The sequence below is a fragment of the Prionailurus viverrinus genome, chromosome F1, assembly GCF_022837055.1.
Source record: "Prionailurus viverrinus isolate Anna chromosome F1, UM_Priviv_1.0, whole genome shotgun sequence".
In the NCBI taxonomy this organism is placed as follows: Eukaryota; Metazoa; Chordata; class Mammalia; order Carnivora; family Felidae; genus Prionailurus; species Prionailurus viverrinus.
Genome location: NC_062577.1, coordinates 37,137,039 through 37,164,948, shown reverse-complemented (window position 1 = coordinate 37,164,948; position 27,910 = coordinate 37,137,039). Strand labels below are relative to the sequence as shown.

The 27,910-nt window shown below is 39.4% G+C and overlaps 1 protein-coding gene across 2 annotated transcripts; it reads left to right on the top strand.

Moving 5' to 3' along the window:
• Positions 1-1,717: 1,717 nt before the first annotated feature.
• On the top strand, positions 1,718-23,584 carry DDX59 (DEAD-box helicase 59). Of its 2 annotated transcripts, none has more exons than XM_047840883.1 (8): positions 1,718-1,977; positions 3,224-4,041; positions 5,458-5,625; positions 10,129-10,218; positions 16,132-16,383; positions 17,078-17,230; positions 17,722-17,850; positions 23,181-23,584. In XM_047840883.1, the coding sequence occupies exons 2-8, from the start codon at positions 3,235-3,237 to the stop codon at positions 23,442-23,444; spliced, it is 1,863 nt and encodes a 620-aa protein (XP_047696839.1). In that variant the 5' UTR covers positions 1,718-1,977; positions 3,224-3,234; the 3' UTR covers positions 23,445-23,584. The 2 variants fall into 2 exon arrangements, with proteins under 2 accessions (XP_047696839.1, XP_047696840.1); XM_047840884.1 differs by lacking the exon at positions 1,718-1,977 and adding an exon at positions 2,159-2,388.
• The last annotated feature ends 4,326 nt before the right edge of the window (positions 23,585-27,910 follow it).

Here is a 27,910-nt window from a genome sequence, read left to right as displayed (position 1 = left end):
ATAATGATATAATCATGAATACATTCCTGATGGGAGAGAATTTCCATTTGACCTAAGCATTGGTCAGAACACCATTCTCTGCTTACATTTTTACAGATCTAAATTTTTACAGACCAGCTTCTAGCTCCCTCCATTTCAAACTATATATTTTTCCCTTAACATGCATATACTTCTGATGCTGGATGCTATAGGACACATTCATATCCTGATATGACATTTGTCCCTGCCCCTTCCTACTCTGGGATGGGAAGCAAAAGCCTAACATTAACAGACTGCAAACCCATAAATACATTCCACTGAACTCAAGTAAATGTATCTGCAACTCAACCCACCTTGGCTGGATCCCCAAATGCCTGCTGCTATCTATCACCACCCAACTTGAGAAGTGTTGACGGAGGGGAAGCCGGAGTATAAAGAAAAAGTGGTCCTAATCCATCCTGGTTTAAATACTTCTTTAGAAGATTTTACAAAAACATATGACCGTGTGAACACATGGACAAGGCTCCTCTTTTAGGGCTTTGGAAGGGACCCATGGGATTGGGGGCCCTGAAGCTCAAATTTCATTAGCTTCATGGTAAATTTGCCTCTAATAAATACAAAACACTGAAGACAATTCAAAAGTACATAGGAAAATACACGTAAACAACTTTACAGATACAAAATATTATAGCAGTAAAAATGAATGCTTTACTGCTTGCTTACGCTTAACAACTTGGAGGAATCAAAGAAACAAATGCTTAATGATAAAAAGTGAATCCCACACGGCTAGATATATATTGTTTTTATAAAGCTCAAAAAGAAGGAAAAGGAAACAACGTATCAATTAGGAATGCATCCAACTCTGATAAAACTACTAAAATGGAAAGGAGAGAGAAAAGAAATCCAGCATAGTGGTCGCTGAGGGAAGCAGCAAGGTGCTCAATCTGAGATGAAGGGATACATGCTTATACCAATAACGTGGCGGAGTCACAGACTTTCGTATTATCAGCACGCTTTAAAACTTAACGTTAATTGCTCAAAATGCTATTTTGTATGCACCAAACATTAGATTGAAAGTATTTCTGAATAGGTAAGAAAAATGTTGAAGTCGGCAAATTTGGCTTTCCTCCTTCCTTCCCCCCTGCTTTCTCCGCATCCCGATCTTTTAACTAACTACCAGCTGCTGGGGGCATGTGGCTCCAGAGTCTAGCAAAGCAGAGAAATGGCAATCCATGGGGACCAAAACCGTGACTTGTGTTATTTTCTGTTTGGTGATGGGTGGGGTGGTAGTATGGAAATATTATCCAGCGTATCAAATACATCATGTTAAACTTACTCCATTTAGTTTTAGAGTTATTTTGCCAGCTAAAAGCAGAACGGGTTTTCAGGCCTCTGGGGCCTCTGCCCCTCCCTTTTACACTCAGACTTCCCACTTTCTAAGTGTACCAGGCGCCCGCGCCACCCGCTTCAGTCTTTCCGGGCGGTCTAACTGTTTTTCACCAGTCCTGGCCCACTCGATTACGTAAATTCTTCCAAGAGGATCCCCAAACCCGCCCCGCCCTGCAGAACTTGGCCAGCTCCAGCCACGCTCCGAAGTTTACCAGCAGCCGGGAACCGGGAAGGGCAAGGAAAGGCGCGGAACTTCCCAGTCCCCGCCCCTCCCTCGTTCCTCCCGCCCCCGTCAGCTTCTAGCCAAGCTCCGCCTCCCGCGGTAGCCCCGCCTTCCCCGTCGCCCTAAGGCGCGCCGCGGCCTCCTTCCAAAACCCGGAGAAGTGGATTCTGCGCTCCGCACGGCCTTTCCTAACCGTGGTGTGGCCGAGCGGGTCCAGGCTGGTCGGCAGGAAACTGGGCCCAGCGCCTGGAGGGGGAAGGCGGCCCCGAGCGGGAGCGGACGCGCCGCAGGCCTGCGCGAGTGAGCGTGCCGCGGGCCACGGCCGCTCGGGCCTCCTTCCCGTCGTGCTCCCTTGCCTCTGGGACGCGGGGCGCTAGGCCGCGGCGGTAGGATTCCCCCCCACCCCGTACACAGTCCCCCTCCCACCCTTGCAGTCGCGGGGTCCCGGGCCTCCGGCCGGAATCCGGAGCCCCGCCCTCCCCGTCTCCTAGCAGCGCCGTGACGTGCGTGCGCCTTTGGGTGCGGGGCTGCGGGGCGGGGGTGAGGGGCAACGCCCGAGGGGAGGGTCTGGGAGCGCGCCCCGGGAGGGATCCGGCGACTGGGAGGCCGCGCCGCTCCCCGCGCCCCGCCGGAGCCGGTTCCGTTTCGCCATTTGAGGACCTTGAGTTCCAAGCTCTTCCCTGCCGACACAGAGCCGTCCCTCTCCCCACCTCCTTGACATTCGCGGAGACTTGGGATAGTAATTCTAGACCTTCAGTTGCATTTTTGTTGGATTTTTTCTGGAAAATTTGAATCTGGTAACTTATCCTAAGAATTTTTTTTTGAGAAGGGTGTTTTAGTATATTTAATAGGCTCAAAATTAGGTTAAAAGCCTTGTTTCACAGCCCACAGTCATTTTGCAAAAACATTTTTGGTGGAGATAGGCATAGCAGTGGTTGAGAGCTTGCACTCTGGAGCCAGAATGCCTGGGTTCTAACACTTGAGAATGGTGTGAGCTTGGACAAGCCACTTAATCTCTAGCGGGCCAAGTTTCCTCATGTGAAAAATTATAATAGAATACATAATACAGCATAATAAATATCTATATATGTCCGGGGTGGTGGTGGTGGTGCTAACCTACTTTCCAAGCTTGTGAAGATCAGGTTAACAGGTCTTGAAGCGCTAAGCACTGTGGAACATAGCAATACATACGGGTTACTTATTACATCAAAATAGCATTTTTTTTCTCTATGCCTTGTGGTTTTGATTTTCGAGATTCCAGCTGTGAAGTGTTTCTCCTGTTTTGTGAAAACGTAATAAAAGGATTTACTCCAGAATTTCTGTAATATTTGGTATTTCAAAGTGCAAGTAGCCAGTAAACAGAAGCAGGCAGTATGCACAAGGCTGTGCTAAGCAGTGTGCAAAGTTTCACCACTCCCATGTGTAAGGAAAAGGGCTGTCTGTTTGTTTTCACCAGAGGAAATTGATGAATGGCAGAAAAGCTTGCTCTAAGTAGTGTCATGATGCCTTCTTCTATTCCTTTCAGGCAAAGCCCAGGGACACTAGGCTGACTGCAAGATAACCATACTTTATATGTGAATTTTATTCTTCATTGAGAGTTAAATAAATCTCATTATATAATTTCCTCAACAGAATATCAGAGGATGTTTGTTCCAAGATCTCTAAAAATCAAGAGGAATGCTAATGATGACAGCAAAAGTTGTGCAGCTAAGAAAATTAAATCAGATGCAGAAGACCTTCAGCTGGATGAAGGCAGAGATGATTCAACTGATGCTTTAGTTACAAAAGAAGCCACGACGTCAGACAGGCCCAGCACAGAACCATGCCCTTTCCCCAGCACAGCTGGCCAGTTGGCTGAGGTTTGTTTGGTTGGACCTGAGCAGGACGCAAAGGATAGCTATCTTTCTGAAGAGCCTGTAAAGTCATTTTCCAAAACACAGCGCTGGGCAGAACCTGGAGAACCTGTCTGTGTTGTTTGTGGTCGTTATGGAGAGTATATCTGTGATAAGACAGACGAAGATGTGTGTAGTTTGGAGTGTAAAGCCAAACATCTTCTGCAAGTAAAGGAAAAGGAAGAGAGATTAAAACTCAGCAGTCCTCAGAAAGCTGATTCTGAGCCCGAGGCTCCACTTAATGCTTTTTATGTCTATAAAGAGCACCCCTTTATTTTGAACCTTCAGGAAGACCAGATTGAAAATCTTAAACGGCAGCTAGGAATTGTAGTTCAAGGGCAAGATGTCACCAGACCTATTATTGACTTCGAGCATTGTGGTTTCCCTGAGGCCTTAAATCTCAACTTGAAGAAATCGGGCTATGAAGTTCCAACCCCCATCCAAATGCAGATGATTCCTGTAGGACTCCTGGGAAGAGACATTCTGGCCAGTGCGGATACTGGCTCAGGAAAAACAGCCGCTTTTCTTCTTCCTGTTATCACTCGAGCTTTATGTGAGGTAAGAGTTCACATGTGTTACTCTCAGAAGCAAGTCAGGTATATACCAAGTTTCAGCCTTAATTACATTAAAGCTGCAAACTGAACTATAATCCTAGTTGTTAGTGCTCTTAGTGATTTTGCTTCTGATGGTAGTTTGTATGAAGAACATAATTTTTTTTTTAAATTTTTTTTTTTCAAAGTTTATTTTATTTTTTGGGACAGAGAGAGACAGAGCATGAATGGGGGAGGGGCAGAGAGAGAGGGAGACACAGAATTGGAAACAGGCTCCAGGCTCCGAGCCATCAGCCCAGAGCCTGACACGGGGCTCGAACTCACGGACCGCGAGATCGTGACCTGGCTGAAGTCGGACGCTCAACTGACTGCGCCACCCAGGCACCCCTGAAGAACATAATTTTAGGGAATTTTCCTTTTATTAGATTGGACCAAAGATCTTTTCCTTGAAGGTCTTAAAAATTGCCTTCCTTACAAAATATCTTCAACAGATTTTCTATTCAAGAAGTAAACTTTTGCTCTGGGGAAAGAAATGCTGCTGACTGGGTGACCTGCAGTTTTTGTGTCCATTTAGCCTCCTTGGATTTTGTGTTTTGAAAAAACTGATTTATACCAAAGTTAGAACGCTATCGTAGAGTTCAAAAGCTACCCTTGAATGTGATTCGTGGTTCATCTTAAAATAATGCTGCCTTACTTTACTTGTGAGTTTCTAGTGTATAAAGCACCCCCCCACACACACACACATAACTACTTTAACCACAATGTTTACCAAGTACTATTGAATTTGTGGGGTCTGGAGTAGGGCAGGAAGGGAAACCAGTGGAAAATGTAGGCAAAGAGAGGAGAGGTAAAGGAGGAAAATTTGGAAAACTAAGAATTGTAGAAGATAATGTGAGGAAAAAATAAAAGAAAGCACCTCATGTTTAAAATATAGGTAAAACTCACTGGATGTCCAAAACAGAGCTATAGTGCAGGAAATAGGACATTTGTAACAGTAAGTGAATCCATAGGAGAGCCAAGGGTGGGATGCCAAGCTTTAACCAGATCTTCATGGTTTTCTCTTCAGAGGAGCATGGCTGGAGATTGCAGAGTCCATTTGACTGGGAGCAAACTTTCGGTTTTCCCACCTTGGTTATTGTGGGTGCTCCTCCCTGGCCCCAGTTTTGATTTTTCATTGTATGTCTGTGTTTTATAAGAAATGGGTTCAATTTACACTTGATCTTAGCCAAAAGGCCGAGAAGCGATAGAAATGGGTTCAATTTACAACGGTTTTTGGAGAGAACATCTGCGGTGAACAGAAGGCAGGAGGGTTCATATCGAGTTGGGCTGACGGGAACGTTCCTAGAATCACTTTGAAGATTTAGTCCACATCTGCAGGAATTAATTGCCAGTGCTTTTAGACTTGTTTTTCCCATCTTTGCAGAGCAAAACTCCATCTGCACTCATTCTTACGCCAACAAGAGAATTAGCCATTCAGATAGAGAGCCAAGCTAAAGAATTGATGAGTGGTCTGCCACGCATGAAAACTGTGCTTCTGGTAGGGGGCTTACCCTTACCTCCACAGCTTTATCGTTTGCGACAACATGTTAAGGTGAGCACCAATTTGGTAAAATGCCTTGGAAAAGCATTGTGAGCAATATGGGAGCTAGTTGTTGTTCTGTTTATTTATTTATTTATTTTTTTGCCCTTAAGGAATGTGATTTTAGGTTAAATCTTTTTTTAAACTTTATTTATTTTGAGGGGGTGGCTGGCAAGAGAGAGAGGGAGAGAGAGAATCCCAAGCAGGCTCTGTGCTGCCAGTGAAGAGCCCAGTGCAGGGCTGGACCTCATGAACTGTGAGATCATGACTTGAGCTGAAACCAAGAGTCGGACACTTAACTGTCTGAGCCACCCAGGTGCCCTTAGATTAGCCTTTAACTTCTTGCCAAGCAAGCCTTAATTTTTTTAAGTTTTTTTTTTTTTAATAAATCTTTTACTGTTTTTAATGTTTATTTATTTATTTTTGACGTTTTTTTTTTTGTTTTGTTTTTTTTTTTTTTTTGGGACAGAGAGAGACAGAGCATGAATGGGGGAGGGGCAGAGAGAGGGAGACACAGGATCGGAAACAGGCTCCAGGCTCTGAGCCATCAGCCCAGAGCCCGACGCGGGGCTCGAACTCACAGACCGCGAGATCGTGACCTGGCTGAAGTTGGACGCTTAACCGACTGCGCCACCCAGGCGCCCCTTTATTTATTTTTGAAAGAGAGAGAGGGAGCAGGGGAGGGGCGGGGGCGGGGGGGGGGGGGAGAGAATCCCAAGCAGGCTCCACACTATGAGTTTAGAGTCAGATGTGGGGCTTGAACCCGTGAACCAGGAGATCTTGACCTGAGCTAAAATCAAGACGTTTAACCAACTGAGCTGCCCAGGTGCCCCTTAAGTTTGTTTCTATCAGAAAGGGACACAATTTATTGAGTGTCTGTCATATGCCAAATCCTGTTGGATGTTTTCACCTGCATTATCCTATTCAGTTTTCACATTTGCTCTTGAAGGTGGGTTGGCATATCCCATCTTCTATGGTTGAGAAGTTGAATCTCAGAAAGATGGGATTTATCTAAGGATCCATAGCTACTATAAAGTGTGATTTCCTTTTTCATTTTTTGTGCCCAACATGGGGCTTTCACAACCCTGAGATCAAGAGTAGGATGCTTTACTGATTGAGCCAGCCAGGTGCCCCTAGAGTGTGATTCCTACAGAGAAGGAGGTTATCCCATGTAACCACAATACGGTTATAGAATCAGGAAATTAACATGGATACACTGGAATGCATCAGGAATTAATGTTGCTGCCATCTACTCTTCAGACCCCATTCATGTTTTACTAATTGTCCCATCACCTTTTTTTTTCCTAATAGCACAAGAATCCAGTTCAGAATCATATTTTGCATTTAGTTGTCATGTCTCTTTCATCTCCTTCAGTTTGGAAGAGTTCTTCAGTCTTTGCTTTTTTTAAAGGATTATAAACTGCTTAGTTTGAAGAAGGCCCCTCAATTGATTAGATTCAAGTTACGCATGTTTGAAAGGAATATCATAGAAGAAATGCTTTGTTTTTTTCATTACATCCTTGTAGATGATACATAATGTCAGTTTGTCCTTTTACTGGTGATATTACCTGTAAAGTAACTGTAAAGTTTTATTTTTCCCTTTGTATTTTGAGGAGTATTTTCATACTGTAAATTTCTTGTGCTTTACCACATTTCAAGCTTATTCTTTATATATGTATACATATAATATATACATATATATACTTACGTAATATATAAGTATATACATATAATATATACATATATATATATATATATATATACTTATATCAGTATAGACTCATGATTTCCTATTTCATTTAAAGGATTATAATCTGGGGGCACCTGGGTGGCTTAGTCGGTTGAGCATCCAACTCTTGATTTTGGCTCAGGTCATGATCTCACAGTTTTTGAGTTTGAGCCCCACATCGGGCTCACTGCTGTCAGCACAGAGCCCACCTCACTTTGGATCCTCTGTCTTCCTCTCTCTCTGCCCCTCCCCCACTGTGCATGTGTGCTTGCTCTCTCTCTCTCTCTCTCCTTCTCAAAAATAGATGAACATTAAAAAAAAAAGCTTCTGTCTCTCCCTCTACCCCTCTCCTCTGCTCTCTTTCTCTCTCTCTAAAATAAAAAAAATGAATTAAAAAATAAAGGATTATAATCTGTTATTACCATTATTTGTTTTGATTCTCCAGTAGTCCCCAATTTGAGCAGTGGAATCACCGTCAAGTTGGCTTCTGTGTCCTTTTATTATATCCCCATCATTCTTTGAGCACTTTATTTCTTTCTGTCTGAAGAAGATGTTCATGCTTCCATTGTTCTTTCCTTGCCTCAGCCCTGGAATCATGCTTTTCTCCAAGTTGCCATGATTCCTTTTGCTACAGGATAGTATTTAGAAACCAAGACCTGGGCTCTAGGTTGGGCTCATTGCTGTTGGCTTTTGCTATTGAGTTATCATTGCTTCTAGGACCTCTTAGTGAATAGAGGGAGGGAATTACTCCATAATTGGGTATTCTGCATCTGTATTTATCGGAGACCATGAGTTCATGTCGATACTTCCAACTCTAATTAAACACAACAAGATTTGTTTTGGGGTTTTCTGTCTCCGTGTTTGTAACCCTGGCAGTGAGAAACTTGCTACCCATTATCTTTTATATATTTGTTTACTTGACCAATCCTCCTCTATGTAACCCCTTGCCCGTCCTCATCTCTGTCCACTGCCACAGAGTGATGCCTTCTTACTCGGCTCCACCCTGTGCCCTCTTCACCCCCTGAGACCACCAACACCCTGTGCAGGGCCACCTTTCTATGAAGGCCCCTTCTCACCCTCCTATCTCTCCCACTCCCCATGCTGGGCCATGTCTTTCACAGATGCCCTCTGAGAAAATGTGTCTGTCAAGGGGCACCTGGGTGGCTCAGTTGGTTAAGCATCTGACTTTGGTTCAGGTCATGATCTCACTGTTCAGGGGTTTCAGCCCTGCATCAGGCTCTCTGCTGTCAGCGCAGAGCCTGCTTCTGATCCTTGGTCTCCCTCTCTCTCTGCCCCTCCCCTGCTCGTTCTCTCTCCTTCTCTCTGTTTCTCCTAAAAATAAATAAACATTTCAAGAAAAAAATCTGTCCAACAGAGTGATCTTTCAAAAGCCAGGGCAAAATAGCCACCTTTTCAGATGAACAAAGCTGAGAGAGTTTATTACCAATAGAGTATCTAAAGGATCATTAAACTAAGATATTCCACGTACAAAGAATCTGATTCTGGAAAGGAAGGTTTAGGATCAAAGAAAGAATGGCGAGCAAAGACAATACTAAGCATATGGATAAGTGTAAACAAATATTGACCAAATAAAAAGTAGTCATGAACAATTTGTGGGTTTAAAAAAAAAAAAGAAGGAAAATACTGGCCAAATGTAGCATATAAGTGCAGAAAGGTTGTGATTGGTGTAAATCAATTGCCCTTGATTGTTCAAGAAAAAGGTACATATGTCAATTAATTTTAGATTTTATTAAATTACAAATATTTGTTAAAATTCAAGGGAAGCGCTAGAAGAATGGGAAAAAAAAGTTTCTAACTTCCAAACCGGCAGAATGAGGGAAAGTGGAAGAGGAATAGAAGGGATGAACTCAGTTCAAAATAATTGAAATGGATTTAAATGCTTACAGTATTTCTGAAGAAACCAAGCAGAGCTCTATAGCTCTATGGATACAGATCCTTACAACCCTGAAATTTTATCATTCTCTGTGAGCTTGCCATTGTGTTGCTGTGTCCTTGAAAAGTGGAATACAATTGAATGTATTAGATCATTTGTAACTGGACTTTTCGCCAGGCACCGTCTCATTTAATCTTTATAATAATTATCATTTCCATTTTATGAATGTGAGAACAGAGGCTCACGCCATTTATTAAGTGCTGTAGCTAAGACTCCTACTGAAGTTTGACTAAACAGCGCCTACTTTTAACTACTTCAACTATTATAAAACTGTTAAGAGCCTTAAGTAACTTTAGAAATCATTGTGCCCAACCTTTTAATTTAAAATGAAATAGCAGGCCCAAAGGGGTTTAGGGATTTGCACTTGTTTACGGAGCCAAATAGCGGTCAGCCTGCCTGCAGAGCCCTTCCTGGTCTGGTCTCTGCCTACTTTCAAGCTTCATCCAAGTCTTTCTTCCCCTTTTTTACCTCGCAGAAGCCTCTGTGGCCTTCCAGCCACAGAAGGTTCTTGGATGTTTTCCTTCCACCTGGTCCTCTCCTTGCTAGCTCTCACTACTTCTGTGTTAGGGTTTAGCTTATATGTTAGCGAGGACTGGACAGATGCCTCCGTTTATTGCATACCATACTGACCTCATGAGTATTTATCTGATCCTTCCTTTGTGTTACAAGTTTCATGAGAGCAGAGACTACGTCTGACTTAATCATAATTGATTCTGAGTACCTAACCTCAGTGACTGGCACATATTAGCCACCCAGTAAGTATACATAGAAAGAATGAATAAAGGAAGGAAGGAATATTATCTAATTTATTATCTTTTTCTCATTTATTCAGGTTATCATTGCAACTCCTGGGCGACTTCTGGATATAATAAAACAGAGCTCTGTAGAACTCCGTGGTATAAAAATTGTAGTAGTAGATGAAGTAAGTAGTGTTACTTAGAACATTAGTTACATAATTTTATATAGTTTATGAAAAATACATTATAGTTATATAATCTCACTGTGTGTTCAGGCATTTTCTCCCCAAAGGAAAAAAAAATTAGGGACTTTTTTAAATTGCAGTGGTCATTCTTAAGCTAGTTCTTGTGTAGCATTGCAACTACCCTAAGGTATAGTGCACTGAAATTAAACCACATTAATAAATAAAATTAACTGTCTTTTCCTAATTGACAGAAAACACAAATCCAACAGCTACTGTATTCTCAGTGATAAGTTTTTTAAACACTTGACACTGGCTATCATTTGTCTACAAAAATAAATGGATCAGTGGCAAATAACTATTAACAGGGATTTTGGAAGTAGCTGAGAATGCTTAATTGGATGACCTTTTGTATTTTTTTTCTACGTGGTCATAGGCATTTGTGGTTGTGATTTTCAGTGGTACCTAGAGCAGATAAGCATTTTTATATTTTTGGTTTGCTTACAAGATAAAATAAATATGTTAGTATCTGCTGATATTCCACCATGTGAACAAGCATGAGGACACAAAACCATGTGTCAGCCCAGGCTGGACATGTGCCGGTTCTGCCTGCAGGGCATTGCACTTCTGCCTTCACACACGTCCCAACAGCAGTAACAGAGCAGAGGCCCAGCAGGGGTCACGGATGTGGGCTCCAGGTGCTGACCAGTGATGGCAACCTGGCCTGCCTTCTGTGGGGCCCAGTAAGTAGCAGTAGGGTGCCAGGGGGTGTGGAAAGAACACCTGGATGAGACCGCAAGACTGGGGTTTGAGCCTTTACTCTACCTACTATGGGATGCTGGGCAAGTCATTTAATCTTCCAGACATTGTGAAAATGTCTCATAGACTGAAAAGTCCTGTAAAAATGTAAAATAATGTTATTCAGTCCTTTATTATTTTTTTTCTGTTTTTTTCCCATATATATTTACCTTTTTTTTTCCAGTGAGAATATTTAAGTTCTACTCCCTTAGCAAATTTCAGTTATACAGTATAGCGTTAACCAACTATGGTAACCACATTGTGCATGTCAGACCTCACCTGTTTTATAACCAAAAGTTCTTACCCTTTTATCCTAAACCTCTTCCTGTTTCACCCACTCTCTAGCCCCTGGCAATCATTTTTCTACTACTTTCTATGAATTTGACTTTTATTTTCTTATGTTGAACTTTTTTATTTACTTATTTATTTATTTATTTTAATGTTTATTTATTTCTGAGACAGAGAGAGACAAAGCATGAACGGGGGAGGGTCAGAGAGAGGGAGACAATCTGAAACAGGCTCCAGGCTCTGAGCTGTCAGCACAGAGCCCGATGGGGGGCTCGAACTCACGGACTGCAAGATCATGACCTGGGCCGAAGTCGGCCGCTTAACCGACTGAGCCACCCAGGCGCCCCATGCTGAACTTTTTTAAATTGCACATATAAGTACTATCATACAGTATTTGTCTTTTTCTGTCTAGCTTACTTTAATGCCCTCCAGGTCCATCCATGTTACTAAAAATGTAAGAAGTTTAAGTCTGAATAATAGTCCATTGTGTATACATACACCAGATTTTCTTTATCCATTCATCTGCCGATGGACACTTAGGTTGTTTCCATACCTTGGCTATTGTGAACTGTTACTCAGTCCTTTAAAAGGTGCTGCTAGGTCAGCATTTTCCTGGTGTGCCTTTTGGTTCAACTGATTTATTGCATTGGATTATCATCAGACTTACTGCCACCCTGCAAGTATGAATGGGCTTCCCATTGTTGATAAGCCCATGTTCTTAAGTTCTTGCCATCTTATGAGCCTGAGAAATGGATCATCACATTGATTTTAAAGTTAATTTCCATTGCTGTTTGCTTCTCTTCACGACATTTCCATCTTTGCCAATTAATAGGGTTTCACAGGACACCTCAGTGCTATGCTCAGAATACAAAAGGAGTATTCATTCAGCAAACCTATACTGAGTGCTTGTTATGTGCAGCCTCTGTCCCAGCTCCTCAGCATTTAAGGAAATGAGCTGGTAAACAACATAATTGGTCATGTACTGAAACTGAAGTCAGCATAGAAGTGCTATTCAGAGTCCTTGGCTCTGAAACCTTCCATCAGTCCCCCAGATAGACTTTAGGTCTTCTTTCCTCTCTGACCTGTATGTAGATTGACCAGCTCTAGATGAGTTTGGATGGAATCACAAAGAAATTTTAAATACTATTCAGGCCTACAAAGTACTGAAACCTTATTGGAGAAAAAGACATATACACTTGAAATTAAGCAAGAGCATTATCATATATACTGAAATACAAAGTACTAAAGTGTGTAATGTAGGCCAGGGAATGGCAAACTCGTGCTGTAAAGGACCAGATAGTAAATATTTAAGGCTTCAGGGGCCACTTGGTCTCTGTTGAAACTGTTCAGTACAACCATAGACAGTAGGTAAATAAATGGGTATGACTGTGTTCGCATAAAACTGTTTACAGAAACACACAGAGGTCTGAGTTTGTCCCAAGAGCCTTAGTTTGCTGACGCCTGATATAAGCTCTTAGTAAAAAACCAGGACTATGTATGATATGCTAATTTTTCAGTGCAATTAAGGTCAAGAGAAAGAAATAAGAGACTGTGTGAATTGGCACTGTAAAAAATGGCCTCTCCGAGGTAATGGGATTTGACCTGGTCGTCCACAGATGGAAAAGGATTTAGAAAACTAGAGAATGTATCCAGTATTCCAGGTGAAGAAGCTAACATAGGCAGAGGCAGAAAGGCCAAGTACATGCACTGAGAGACCAACCAGCTTGAAGCATTCTTCCTGAGAAATAATAGGAAGTAAAGTTGGGTAGTTAGGGTGGGGTCAAATTATAGAGGGCCTTGAAAGGGAGGAGGAAGATCTTGGATTTGATGTGGGAAACAATGAGGCTTTCAAAATTATTGAGTTGGGGTGTCACAAGTGGAAAGTGGTGGTTGAGCAAGGTTATTCTGCTGCTTCGTGCAAGAGAAATTAAAGAAGAAAGAATCTGTGGGACAGAGTGGCTAGCAACCCAGAGAATAGGTGAGTAGGGTCAGGGACAGGGCGGAGGCAGTGGGAGTCATGAGGACATCTGAGAACCACTGTAAATCATTCATGAATCTTCTGATGACTGAATATGAGAGAGGATGGAGAAGAAGGTGGTTGACGTGACTCTATAAATGCTGGTTGTGCCTCTAATTTTAAGTAAAGGGCAAGTGGGTAAGAGTTGGAGCTTGGCAATAATATTTGAGTTTGGTTTTAGAAGTGTCGAATTTCTTGTGAATGATGGATGAAATGCTGTGTGGATATGAGAAATGTGCATTAGCATCCATGAGACACACTGGTTTCTCTAAGGGAGGAAGGTTGGAGAGGGACAAGGACTGGGGCCAAGTGTCTGCTTGTGGAGTTTGAAGATGAGTCTGTAAACATGGTGTAGTTTGAGAGACCAGGAAGGGAGAACAAGTAATATCCCTGAAAAGAGAGGCCTCTGTTCTAAGAGGATGATGAAGATAAAGGAAAAGGCATGGAAACTAAGATAATTCTTTTGGAATTAGAAAATCTGCTCTGTCTTCCTACCTATTCTTTGGCCTAGAATTCTCTCCCACCCCATCCACCTGCTCTTCCTTTATGTGTCCATGGCTCTGAAACCTTCTGTCAGTCCCCTAGATAGACTTCAGGCCTTCTTTCCTCTCTGCTCTGTTGACCTGTATGTAGACTTTATAATTTCTTTTATGTTCCTTGCTTTATCCCAGTAATCAAGCACAGTGTTTGCCCAAGTTTCCCTAATGGTAAGAATTACCCAGTGTACTCAGCGAATGTAATAAAAGACCAGACCTCTTATTTGGATATGCTGACTCAGTAGGTCTGAGTTGGAGTCCAGGAATATTTAAAAACTCATTCTGGGTGATTCTTTAGGGAGATTTGGGACACACTGACTAGTGAACTGCCTGACAGTGCTTTTTCGGTGCTTAGACTTGATGAATGCTTGTTTGTTTATCAGATGCATTTTTGGGGCTTTTTACATGCTAGACACTGTCCTTGGTTTTGAGGATACGATGGAAAGTGAGATAAGCTCTGACAGATGTATGTGCACAGGTAGTGTGACAGAGACAACAGGGGTTTTCTCAATTTGGTATGGGAGGAGGGCTCTCTGAGTGACTTTGATGCTGAAATCTGAACAAAAAGGAGCCAGCCACACAAAAATCCATCTGGAGGAAAGACTGCTTCCATCAGTCTTCAGCTAGTGTTCAGGAGCTGATGTGGGAGTGATCATGGGGTAGTTGGGGATAGAAAGAAGGCTGGTGTGGCAGGGTCGTGGGACGTGAGATGGGGGAATGGTAGGCGATGAAGTCAGAGAAGTGGATGAGGATGAAAACTGGAAGACTGTGCTTAACAATTAGATTTTATTCTACATGTGATGGGAAATTACTGGAGGGTTTAAGCAGAGGAGTAACAGATCTGATTGATGTTCTAGAAGATTCTGGATGCTTGAGGTAGATGGCTTCTGGTGTGGGGGTGACAGGATGAGGAGGAGTCTCACAAATGTGAGCTGGAAAGAAGTAGCTGGATTTGGGGGTGTGTTAGTGTAAACAGATTAGATGCAGGGAAGCTTGGATGAGAAGAGAAACTGAGCGAATTTATTTCTGATGGCCTCTCTATTTTCTGAACCAGGAGAAGCAAGGCCATCTCCTGAGATGAGGGGGGCTTAGTGGGATTATTGAAGAAAAGCAGGGGATATTTGCAAGACATAGCATGGGTGTGTGCGTGCTCTGTGTCTCATAGTAAATTGAAACATTGAGACTTACCATGCTGTGAACGTGGTCCCAAGTGTTTTATATATTTTATACTCATAATATATCCTCATTAATGCTCATAGCAGCCTTATGGGGTAGCTGCTATTATCATTCCCATTTGTAAAAGGAAAAACTGAGGCTTACAGCCATTCGTTACCTTGGTTAATTTAAGGTCATAGGTAGAGTCAGGTTCAAACCCAGACCATCATGATTATTTTAGATTTTTAAATGTCACAGAGTGAATATTAAAATGTGTGTTCATACTTTAATAGTATGTTAGTGGACGCTTAAAAATACAATGCCTTAGTCTGAATACTCTAAAATAGTTAAATAACTTATTTTTCAAAATTATAGATAGCTAGATTGTATTTAAAAATCAAGATAGCCTTAATCTTTATTATTTTGAAGCAGCTTTAACTTAATTTTTTTCCTTCTGTTTGCTTAGTAATACATAAATTGTTTTTAAAGACCAGCAACACAGAAGTATATACCGAAGTGGAAGCCCCCAACAGTAAACGTTTTTACTTATTTAATATTTTATTGTAAATATGCATCCATGGTTAAAAAAAAAACAACTTTGCAAGAAGCTATAAAATGAAGAATTAAATTGCACCCCCTTCTACAGCCTGCAAGCCTTCTCCCCAGAGTCAACAATTGAGTTTCTTGAGTGTACACACAACTGGTATCATGTTATACATAGTGTTCTGTACTTTGCTTTTTTCCTGCTAGCAGTGATTCATTATCACTTAATAAAAGGCTTTCCAGTCATAATTAATGATAGCAGAGGGTTGTATTATGTGGATCTACCATAATTTATTTACTAAATCCCCTATTGGTGGATATTTAGGATATATACATTTTTTTTGCCACTGTTAATGCCATAAAAACCTTTGTATATCATTGAAAACCTGTAATTACCCAATATATAATTTTATATAAATATGTATTTTCCCAATTTATCCTTTATCTTTTGACATTGTGGTATATTCTTCTGTGTAAAAGTTTTTAATTTTTCATGTTCATAATCATTTCAGTTTTTCCCTTGGGTGGCCCAGGGTTTTAATGTCCAGTAGGACTAACTTTAAAATGATTTTATTTTAGGCTGATACCATGTTAAAGATGGGCTTTCAACAGCAAGTGCTTGACATTTTGGAAAACGTTCCTAATGATTGTCAGACCATTTTGGTTTCAGCTACAATTCCAGCTAGCATAGAACAACTAGGAAGCCAGCTTCTGCATAATCCTGTGAGAATTATCACTGGGGAAAAGAACCTGCCTTGTTCCAGTGTGCGCCAGATTATTTTGTGGGTAGAAGAACCAGCCAAAAAGAAAAAATTGTTTGAAATCTTAAATGTGAGTAGTTGCGCAACCCTGTTTTGTAGATTGTGTTTGCATTTTTCACAGTCCTTAAGATTGTGATTTTTAGATGCAGCCTTTGGGGAATTTAGTATAGATACTTAATAACTAAATTGCTTTACCTCAATTCTGTGGGATCAGATATTTATTTACATAAGCTTACTGTATGGATGCAGAATTGCCCCTTTTTTCCCCCTATTATAGAAAGATGTTTAAATATCAAGACTATTCTTAAGTAATATTTTTTGTTTGAAAAATTTTTAGTAGTTTTATGTATCGGGTTAAAGACAAGTTCTTTCTTGATCATTCTGTCCTTGGGAAATAGAATCTTTTAGCAGTAACTTGTTTAAGCAGAAATTTGTTAAGTGGGTGATATGTGTAGCACAGTTACTTAAAAATAAGGTATTAAGTTAAATATGTTTGTATTTACTTATGAACAGTATTTAAAATTTTAAATTGAACTCAAAATTTTAAAATTATTTTTGCAATATTAATGAAGTTTTGGAGAAATATGAACAAGCAGTAGACTGTTGTGCTTCTGTTTGTGCATATTTAAAAAACATTCATTTTAACACTCATTTTTCCTCTATAAGCCTGTTGATAACTAGCTTATACTAATGCTTTCAGAAAAACTTCCCATTGTAAATTATGTTGTATGAATAATTTTAAACATATGTTTTTCGTTTTTCAGGATAGGAAACTCTTCAAGCCTCCAGTGTTAGTATTTGTGGACTGCAAGCTGGGAGCAGATCTGCTGAGCGAGGCAGTGCAGAAAATCACTGGTCTAAAAAGTGTGTCTATACATTCGGAGAAGTCACAAACAGAAAGGAAAAACATTTTGAAGGTTTGGCACTCAGCATTCTGTTTTCAAGGGACCCCCTATTACCAGCTGGTTTTTAAAGCGACCTTTTTTTAATGACTGCAAGAACTTCAGGCAAGCAGTGACTGTCAGCTAATTGTTCCTCTTGCTCAGGCTTCTGTGTTTTGGGAGCAATAAGCCTGTTCCCTACAGGGTTATCTGCTAAATAGATTACTAATTCAGAATCTACCATTTCTGAAATCAGGTCAGTTTAGACGGGGGCAGAGCAGTAGTTCACCCTTGGAAAGGGTTTGCTTCAGTACATTAAGAGAAAACATTTGATGGGGTTGGGCGGGGGGTGGTTGGGAAGAATTTAAACCACACAGATTTCTCAGGTATTCTAAGACCTTTACTTACTGAAAAGATACTGCAACAACAATGTTGAAGAAAGTATTAAAAGAATAAAAGGTATCTGAATTAGATAAAATCACATAAGATAAATTCTGAATAATGAAGTTTGTTGCTTTTCGGGGAAGGGATTACTTGAAGGAGACTATGAAGTTGTGGTGAGCACCGGAGTCCTGGGACGAGGCCTGGACTTGATCAGTGTCAGGCTGGTTGTCAATTTTGATATGCCTTCAAGTATGGATGAGTACGTGCATCAGGTAAAGAGATTTTATGTTTCCTCCCTGAGTTCTCTTGGGCAAGGCATTGTCAATAGAGTGGTAACTAAAAAATAAAAAGTTTTGGGGTGCCTGAGTGGCTTGGTTGAGCATCTGACTCTTGATTTTGGCTCAGGTCATGATCCCAGGGTTGTGGGATCAAGCCCTGGGTCAGGACTTAAGATTCTGTCTCTCTCTTTCTCTCTCTCTCTCTCTCTCCACCCCCCTTCTGCCCCATTCCCCTGCTTGCTTGCTCTCTCCCTCTAAAATAAAATAAATGAAAAAAAGTGAGACAGTATTCTAAAAAAGAAAAAATAAGTTTTATCATAGACCTAAAAAGATTTTATAAACTTTATATAGTTTTGCTTTTAAAACATACATGTATATAAGCTAAATTTTGTTTTTAAAAACTCTATGTGTGCCTAAAATGGATTAAAAAAATAATTGGAGGGGCGCCTGGGTGGCTCAGTCAGTTAAGCGTCCGACTTCGGCTCAGGTCATGATCTCATGATTCTTGAGTTTGAGCCCTGCCTTGGGCCCTGTGCTGGCAGGTCTGAGCCTGGAGTCTGCTTCAGGTTCTGTGTCTCCCTCTCTCTCTGGCCCTATGCCGCTCACACTCTGTCTCTCTCTCAAAAATAAACATTAAAAATTTTTTTTTTCTAAACAATTGGAAATAACCTAAAATATCAGTTTAATAAAATTTTAAGTAGTGGTTTTTGTTTTTGTTTTTAATTTCCTTTCTATTTCTTACTTAGTGAGCATATTAAATAGTGTTTATAATCAGGGGGAAGAAAAGGCTTTGTTTTAAATTGGTCTATCTGGCCAAAATAAAATTGATCCGTTAAAGTATTTGTTTTTTTAGGAATCTTGTCTTCATCTCTTCTTCATATCCTTATTTGTTCTAGTCTTTCGCCTATTAAAGTTTTGTTTATTTTGCTGCCAAAGATAACAGCAGGCTCTTCTTTCTAGCAGAAATAGAGCTTTCTCTTAGCGTCGTGTTATCTCACTGACTGCTACCTGTCTTCCTTCTCCGGCATCACTTACAGACTTTTCAAGTAAAGCCTTTCTGTAATGTTCTTAGAATTACCTCTGAATGCCACATTTACTTGGATCACCCACTGAAACGCTTTTAGTGCCTTTAATGCATTGTTGCTTTTATTTTTACTTAGACTTAGTAATATAGCAGTGCCTCTCTCTCTCTTTCTCTCCCTTTGGTCCCACCTCATTTACCTGTGCATCAGGGAATTGAGTATTACACAGGAGTTGATTGTTCAAATAAATGAAATTTATTTTCTTTTGAATTTTTAATAATTTTCTAAAAATACTAAAATACTTAAGAAGCTTCTCTGCTTCTTAAATAGAGCATGCTGATTACAATTATGTAACTTTTTCTTGCTATCCCAAAGTCAACCCTATTGCTCTCAGTTATTCATGAGTTATTGTTCACATTCACAGTGTACCCTGAGCAATGGCCTCAGGGGGTGTTGAGTATGTAGAGTTTCTAACCTCTACTCAGAATGGCCCCATATCCTTCTGCTTTTCTATTTCTTATATCTGGGTATGTTTTGTTTGTTTGCTTCAGTAATTGAACGGTACATATACACAATAAGAAATAATACAAATAACAAAAGATATAAAGTGAAAAATAAGTCTCTGTAAGGTAACCCTCCTATTTTTGGGTGGTTACAACAGTTAATGGTGCAGAAATTATAAAATGCATGTTTATGCACAAGTACACATGTATATGCGTATACCATGTTACGCTTATTACGTAAATGGGACCACATTACTCCAACTGTTCTATGCCTTGCTTTCTTTATTAAATATATCTTAGGCATCTTTCCTTATTAGCACACATAATAGGTACCATTTAAAAAATATTGATATGTATGGAGTGCTTACTATATGACCAGGCACTGTTCTAAACTCTTCAAATGTTTTTACTTGCTTTCAATTGGGCTTGATCTATTTTCATTGCTACATGGTAGTGTATTGTATGGATTACCATAATTCAATAAATCCTTTACAATTTGATGGATAATCAAATATTTCCAATATTCTGTTGTTAAATAATGCTGCAGTGAACATCCATCTATACAGTTGTTTCTCTCATGCAGTGTATTTATAAAATAGACTTGGAGGAGACTTGCTAGGTCAAAGGAATGTGTATTTTATTTTATTTTATTCTATTTTTATTGTTGTTGTTTAAGGATATGTGTATTTTAAATTATAGTAGGTATTCCCAAGTGTTTGCTTTTAACTTAGGGGGCAGGGACTTCTGGGCAAATAATTTGGAATTTGTTGAGTCAGCTTTTAGAGTCTAGAGAGTATTGCAGTTATGTTCTTGAACAGCTTATGTTACAGTATAAAATATCTCAGAATAAATATGTCTCAATTGATAGAACTCCCATGCTATACAACTCACCACTTGAAAGTCAATTTACTGGTTTTTAGAATATTCATATTGTTGTGCAGCCATTACTACAGTCAATTTTAAAATACTTTTATCCTAAAAAGAAACCCCATACCTGTCCCTTCAGCAGTCATTCCCCATTCCTTATCTCTCTCTCTCTCTCTCTCTCTCTCTCTCTCTCTCTCTCACACACACACACACACACACACACACACACACACACCTTAAGCAACCACTACTCTATGCCTGTCTTTATAGATGTATCTCTTCTAGACATTTCCTATAAATGGAATCATAGGTATGTACTCTTCTCTGCCTTTTTTCACTTATCACAGTGTTTTCAAGTTTCACTCAAGTTGTAGCATGTATCTGTACATTTTTTATTGCTACATTATATTCCAAAGATATACTGCCTTTCTTTGTTCATTAGTTGCTAGACATTTAGCATGTTTCTACTTTCTGTTTGCTATGAATAATGCTGTGTGTATCCAGGTACAAGTTTTTTTTTTTTAATTTTTTAATGTTTATATTTGAGAGAGAGACAGTGCACGGGCACAGGAGGGGCAGAGAGGGAGAGATGGAGACAGAATCTGAAGCAGGCTCCAGGCTCTGAGCTGTCAGCACAGAGCCTGATGTGGGGCTTGAACTCACAAGCCATGAGATCATGACCTGAGCTGAAGTCGGACACTTAACCGACTAAACCACCCAGGCGCCCCATGCACAAGTTTTTATGTGGATGTAGGTTTTCATTTCTTTTATTTTAATACCAGTCTAGTTAACATACAGTGTTATATTAGTTTCAGGTATACAATATAGTAATTCAACAATTTTGTACTTTAGTCAGTGCTCATCATGATAAGTGTACTCTTAATTCCCTTCATTTATTTTACCCTTTCCCTTCCCCGCTCTGGTAACCATCAGTTTGTTCTCTATGGTTAAAAGTTGGTTTTTTGGTTTATCTCATTTTTTCTTTGTTCATTTGTTTTGTTTCTTAAATTACACATATGAGTGAACTCACATGGTATTTGTCTTTCTCTGACTTATTTCATTTAGCATTATACTCTCTAGGTCCCTGTTGTTGCAAATGACAAGATTTCAGTCTTTTTTATAACTGAATAATATTCCATTATGTACACACACACACACACACACACACACACACACCACATCTTCTTTATCCATTCATGTATGGATGAACATCTGGGCTACTTCCATAATTTGGCTATTGTAAATAATGCTGCAGGGGCGCCTGGGTGGCTCAGTCAGTTAAGTGTCTGACTTCAGCTCAGGTCATGATCTCAAGGTTTGTGGGTTTGAGCCCCGCATTGGGCTCTGTGCTGACAGCTCAGAACCTGGAGCCTGCATCAGATTCTGTGTCTCCCTCTCTCTCTGCCCCTCCCCCACTCATGCTCTGTCTCTGTCTTTCAAAAATAAATAGATGTTAAAAAAAATTTAAATAGTGCTGCAATAAGCATTGGAGTGCATATATCTTTTTGAATTAGTATTTTCCTGCTCTTTGGGTAAATACCCAGTAGTGGAATTACTAGATCATATGGTAATTCTATTTTCAATGTTTTGAGGAAACTCCATGCTGCTTCCCACAGAGGCTACACCAATTTGCATTCCAACCAACAGTGTACTAGTATTACTCTTTCTGTACATCCTTGCCAACACATGTTCATTTTCATTTCTGTTGGGGACACACCTAGGAATGGAATTGCTGGGTCATATAGTAAATTTGTGTGTAACATGTTGAGGAACTGCTAGACTCTTTTCCAATGTGGCCTCATGATTTTACATTCTCACCAGCAATATATGAGGGTTCCAGTTTCTCCACATCTTTATCAACACCTTTGTTATTTATGTTTTTAAGTATAACCATGCTAATGGGTATAAAGTGATATCTCCTTGTGCTTTTGATTTGCATTTCCCTAATGACTAATGAATATCATTTCATGTACTTACTGGCCCTTTGTGTATCTTCTTTGGAGAAATATCTTTAAATTCTTTGCCTATTTTTTAATTGGGTTGTCCTTTTATTATTGAGTTGTAAAAGGTATTTATATATTCTAGAAGATCCTTATCAGATACATGATTTGCAAATCTTCTCTTCCAGTACATGAGTGCAGCTATATTTTATATTAGTTTTTAGTTTTATTGGAAAAATTCAGTAACATAAATAAAGCAACATTTCTTCTCTTGTGCCCAGTCTCATTCCATAGATGGCCATGTTTTGTTTTGTTTTGTTTTTACAACGTTAAAAATGTCCTATATATTGGCAGCAACGATCTAATCATTTAAATACTCTGAATATAGACTTTGTTCTACATTTCAGTTAAGGAGCAGAAATTGACCATGACTGTGTATTTACCCCCTTCTTCTGAAGAGTTTCTCAGTATATTTGGAGACAAGTAAATTTTGTTCCTTATCATGTATTTCCATCACAATTTTGTGTTCATTTAATTTTATCAAAATGAGAACTTTATGCAAAAATGAGTTCACTTAAATCTAACATTTCAAGGCACTGAAGTACTCTAAAGAGTCTCCTTCGCTAAAAGCAGTAGCTTTCAGAAAGTTTTTACCTTACCTCTATCCACAGTAAGAAACATCTTCATGTCATTGGCCACCCCCTCACAAGATACCGGAACTGAAACACAGGGTTCACAAACAATCCTTACTGGTATTATATGTGATCACTTTTGTATTTTCTGTTTGAGCTATTTCATTAAAAAGATGCTGGTGGCAGTCTACCTAAATTGATTTCACAAAATACATTGAGATGTACAATACAAAAAGTGCTATGGGAATGATGAACGTTAATCTTAGTAAAGCCTCTTTAAATACTAATCTTAATTTTCTTGCAAGAGACATTAAGGTTTTATATGAACATTTTGAAAATGTCCTTTGCATTTCATTTCAGGTTGGAAGAGTGGGGAGATTAGGCCAAAATGGAACAGCGATTACTTTCATCAATAACAATTCAAAAAGACTCTTCTGGGATATTGCAAAAAGAGTAAAACCCACAGGATCCATTCTTCCCCCACAGTTACTAAACTCCCCTTACCTTCACGACCAGAAAAGAAAGGAACAACAGAAAGATAAACAGACACAGAATGATCTGGTTACAGGTGCTAATCTTATGGACATTATTAGAAAACATGATAAAAGTAATTCTCAAAAATGACTTGTTATACCACTGAACAATTTTTTATTGTGTATGTTGTCCATGAAATTTCTGTATCTTATTACTGTATGGTTTGAATCAATGGGACATGTACATGAAGCAAAAAAAATTTAACATAATTAAAATTTTTTTTAATTGAATATCAGATTTATACCACAGTATTATATTTATTTCCCTTTAGCTCTCATAAATTAAGAAAAAATCGGAAAATGAATTGCTAAATAAAATAAAATTTTTTCTGTCTAGACAAAGCCTTTTTTTTTCCCCCAGTACTCTTGGAGCTGCTGTCAGAGCTGGACACCTGCACAGTGAGCAGTCAGACTCAGAATGGTGATAGTTTTGTTTAGTGTCCCCAGTGCGCTGCAGGCACATTGGCACTTGGGTCATTGTTGAATAAATGAATGTTAGGAAGAAAGTAAATGATGGAAACTGGAAGAAATGATTGGTGCTTCTTTAAAAGATCAGTGTGAAATATGTTTTATTCTCAGTTGTTTTCCCTTCAGCTTGGTAAACATTTTTTTTAATATAACTTACTGTCAAATTGGCTTACATCCAGCACCCAGTGCTCATCCCAACAAGTGCCCTCCTCAATGCCCATCACCCACTTTCCCCTTTCCCCTGCACCCCATCCACCCTCAGTTCTCTGTATTTAAGAGTCTCTTATGGTTTGCCTCCCTCGCTCTCTGTTTGTAACTATTTTTCCCCTTCCCTTTCCCCATGGTCTTCAAGATCCACATATGAGTGAAAGCATGATACCTGTCTTTCTCTGACTGACTTATTTCACTTAGCATAATACCCTCCAGTTCCATCCACGTTGCTGCAAATGGCCGGATTTCATTCTTTCTCATTGCCAGGTAGTATTCCATTATATATATAAACCACATCTTTATCCATTCATCAGTTGATGGACATTTAGGCTCTTTTCACAATTTGGCTTAACATATAACATTCCACAATGTTATACTTATTATGGGCTGCTTATCAAAATAATGTCAAGTTATGTTAATGCTGAATTGCAATTACAGTTTTATGTTAATGTCAGTTTGCTAATTCAATTGATAATATTAAATAATGGAACGAAGGATAGGTGTTTTGCTTTGATACATCAGTACTTTCATTTCTTTAAAAACTGTTAGTTTCAGTTTACTTGCAGGATTTAGATAGTATGTTACATAAATATTGACACTTAAGCTTTATATCCTAAACATCCTCCCCAAAGGAGCGTGGCAGAGATTTATGGAACTAACTAGAGTCCCTCAGTAGGTAGTTTCTTAATGTCCCCACCCAAAGGAAAGTACGAGGTCAGAGGTTCCCCAAAGAATGTGACCCTCAAGACTCTGGCTTTCTCTATCCTGATTCTACGTTTGATAACTGTTGAGTGGTAAGTATGTCTGATTTCAAGGATGAGGCAACCATTAAGGTCCCACGGTGCTGTAGCCGGTGCATTGGGAGGCTGAAATCCAAGCATCACCACCATGCTCAACATATAAAAGGGCCTTAAAAGTGTTGATAACAATAGAGAAAGGGCACTTTTTCAGTAGTCTCAAACTTGTGTATAAATAAAAGCAGTATAGAGAGATGAGAGCTTTGCAAATCAGTATTTTTAGAAGACTGTATGTATTTAAATCTTCAACTTTTTAAACCATCACCAGTGGGCACTAACGTCTTTTTTTTAAGTAATCTCTACACTCAACGGGATTGAACTCACAACCCCAAGATCAAGAGTCACATGCTGTACCACTTGAGCCAGCCAAGCACCCCTAGAAGACTATATTCAAACAAAAATAAATAGTGTTGGGCTATAATGTAACCCCACTGGTCAGCCTCATTGGCTCGTTGACTGGCTTCCGTTCCCACTTCTCTTCATGCGTCCTTCAGTTGCCTTCTTATGTTCTGCCTGCTCTCATTTTGAACTGTTTTATCGCATTGGGCAATAGACCACCCTCTTTGAAATTCTCACTTCCTTCAAGGCAGCAGGTGAATGAGACAGTGGTGGGGGAAAGAGTACCTAACTTGCAGGCTCATCAAGAGGATTTAATCAGATTTAAAAAAAAAAAGCCAAAGTGTTGTTTTTGGTTTTTTTTTTGTTTTTTGTTTTTTTTTTGGCTTCATCACATCTTCGCAAAGAACATTGCCAGATATTTAAACTATGACTCACACTGATTAAGTAAAAAGTTAAATCTAAGTTGGACCCATGAACTGTTGTATTTTCTGATAAAACTTTTTTTTTTTTTTTTTTTTTGTGCAGGCTGAATGTTACTCAGCTTGCATCCTTCTATGGAATTTATAGACACCTCTTACTGCCTTGTTATATTTTCTGCTCACCACAATCAACACAAAGGTTGCTCTACAAATGTAGGGAGGCATGGTCTGAGAAGTGATGTGTCATTCAAGGTGACTTTCCTGGCAGCCAAAAGTAAACCGACTCCAGACAGATAGGACCCTTTTGTTGTCTCCAAGGCACGCTTACAGTGGCCCCGGAGGCTGGAGGGCCACGGTATGAAAACCAACAAACGATAATTAAGTAAGCAGTTTTCTTGTTGCACTGTTAGTGTGAGGGCCTATGTTGTCGTTCTATTTTAGGATGTATGGCACCCGTGGTGTTATTTGACAGAATTACAAATGAAGTGAATACAAGACAAACGTTAACTTTATAAATATGTTTACAAAGAGTAATTTGTAAAATGTTTACAAACAGTAATGTTTTGAATTTTAGCTTTCTGAAGAATTCACATGTCATCCTTATTTTTCTCATTTCAACGATGAAAAGTTGACAAAACTGTTTGCAGAGAACTGGGTTCCAGTTATAGCTCCACAGTTGTATTTTTTTTTTAAACTAGTGGAAATTCATTACCATCTCTAATCTTTAGCGTTGCTCATTTGTAAGATGAGAGGGTGTCCTTTAAACTTCTCTGCGGTCTTTCCAAATCTATGTTTTCTGTGCTTCATACTTTTGTTTTTTATTACATAATCTGTACACCTGACCTGGGGCTTGAACCCACAACCCGAGATCAAGAATCACATATTCTACCGACTGAGCCAGCCAGGTGCCCCTGTACTTCATACTTTTAAATCTGTCTCTCCATGTCTGGAATATGCTTCAGAATAATATGGGGTGGAGAGTCTGGATGAAACAAGGTTGGCTAAGACCTGATCATTATTGAAGCCAGGTGATGATGGGGTTCTTTACTGTTTGGTCTATGTCTGATGTATTTGAAATATTCTATTAAAAAAATTCTATATATATAAATATATATATAAATTTATATATATATTTATATATATAATTTATATATATAAATATATATATTTATATATATATAATTTATATATATATACACATATACATATTTTACATATATATAAAATCTCCAATCCTATCCTTTGACTTTGCCTTAGTTACACATCTTCAACTTTCCACCAAACTTTTGGCTCAAATTCACCCTGTCTGGAGCCAAATTTATCAGGTTCCTTACAAAAAAGTCAAATTCCCTCCTTGTGACTTCCTACTGCCTGTGTGCTACCACTTTCCAAGCCATGTTCAGAATCGTGGTGTCATCATTGACTCATCTCTCTCCCTCTTCTCCATTTCTGCTTAGTCACCAAGTCCTGTCTATTTTTCTATCAAAATGTCCACATTTTTATGCTGCCACAGAAGCCTAAGGCTCCGTCACCCCAAATCTGAATTTTTGGCCATTCTAATTCCTGATCCCCTGCCACTCAATATTCCTCCAATCCAGAGCAGGAACATACTTTTAGAGTATAATCTCAGAAACCTTCAGCAGTTTCCTATTGACAGCAACATTAAATCTGAGTTCTTCTGGCTGGTGTCCGAACCCCTCCTTCATCTGAGTCCACTCTACAGCTTTCTACCTGCTGTTCACAAGCCGGAACCATCTGCTGTGGCTTTCTCTGCCTACTAGAACAGTACCGAACACCATTGCTGAAAGATTAAACGTTCATCAGAACTTCCATGAACACATTCACAGTACTGATAATTAACCGCTGGCAATCTGAACTGTTATGTCACTGGTAAGCTCTCAAACACCCAGCACAACTAAAGGAAAGCAAAGAATCTGCTAGTGGAGGGACAATTTTAATTAAAGAGGGACTGTTGCTAGCATTTTTTTTTTTCCTATTTTGAATCCTGGTAATATTTTCATTGGAATTCTGGAGAACCTTAAGTGCTTGGAATCAGATAATAATAGTAAAGTGAATTCTGAGACTAGGGCAGCATTTTAGAACTGACAGAGTTGCTCTGACATACGAGTCAGGCAACTGAGTGCATTTCATTAAATGTGGTGCTTTAGAGAAAGGAAATCAGGATATTTTTAAACAGTTGTTATGATTTTTAAGACATTTCACACAGAACAGTTTATGGTTTCTATGAATGCGAAAATATAAGACAGAAAACTCCTAATCAAAAATGCCATTTTACATAAAATGTACACACACACACAGGAAGT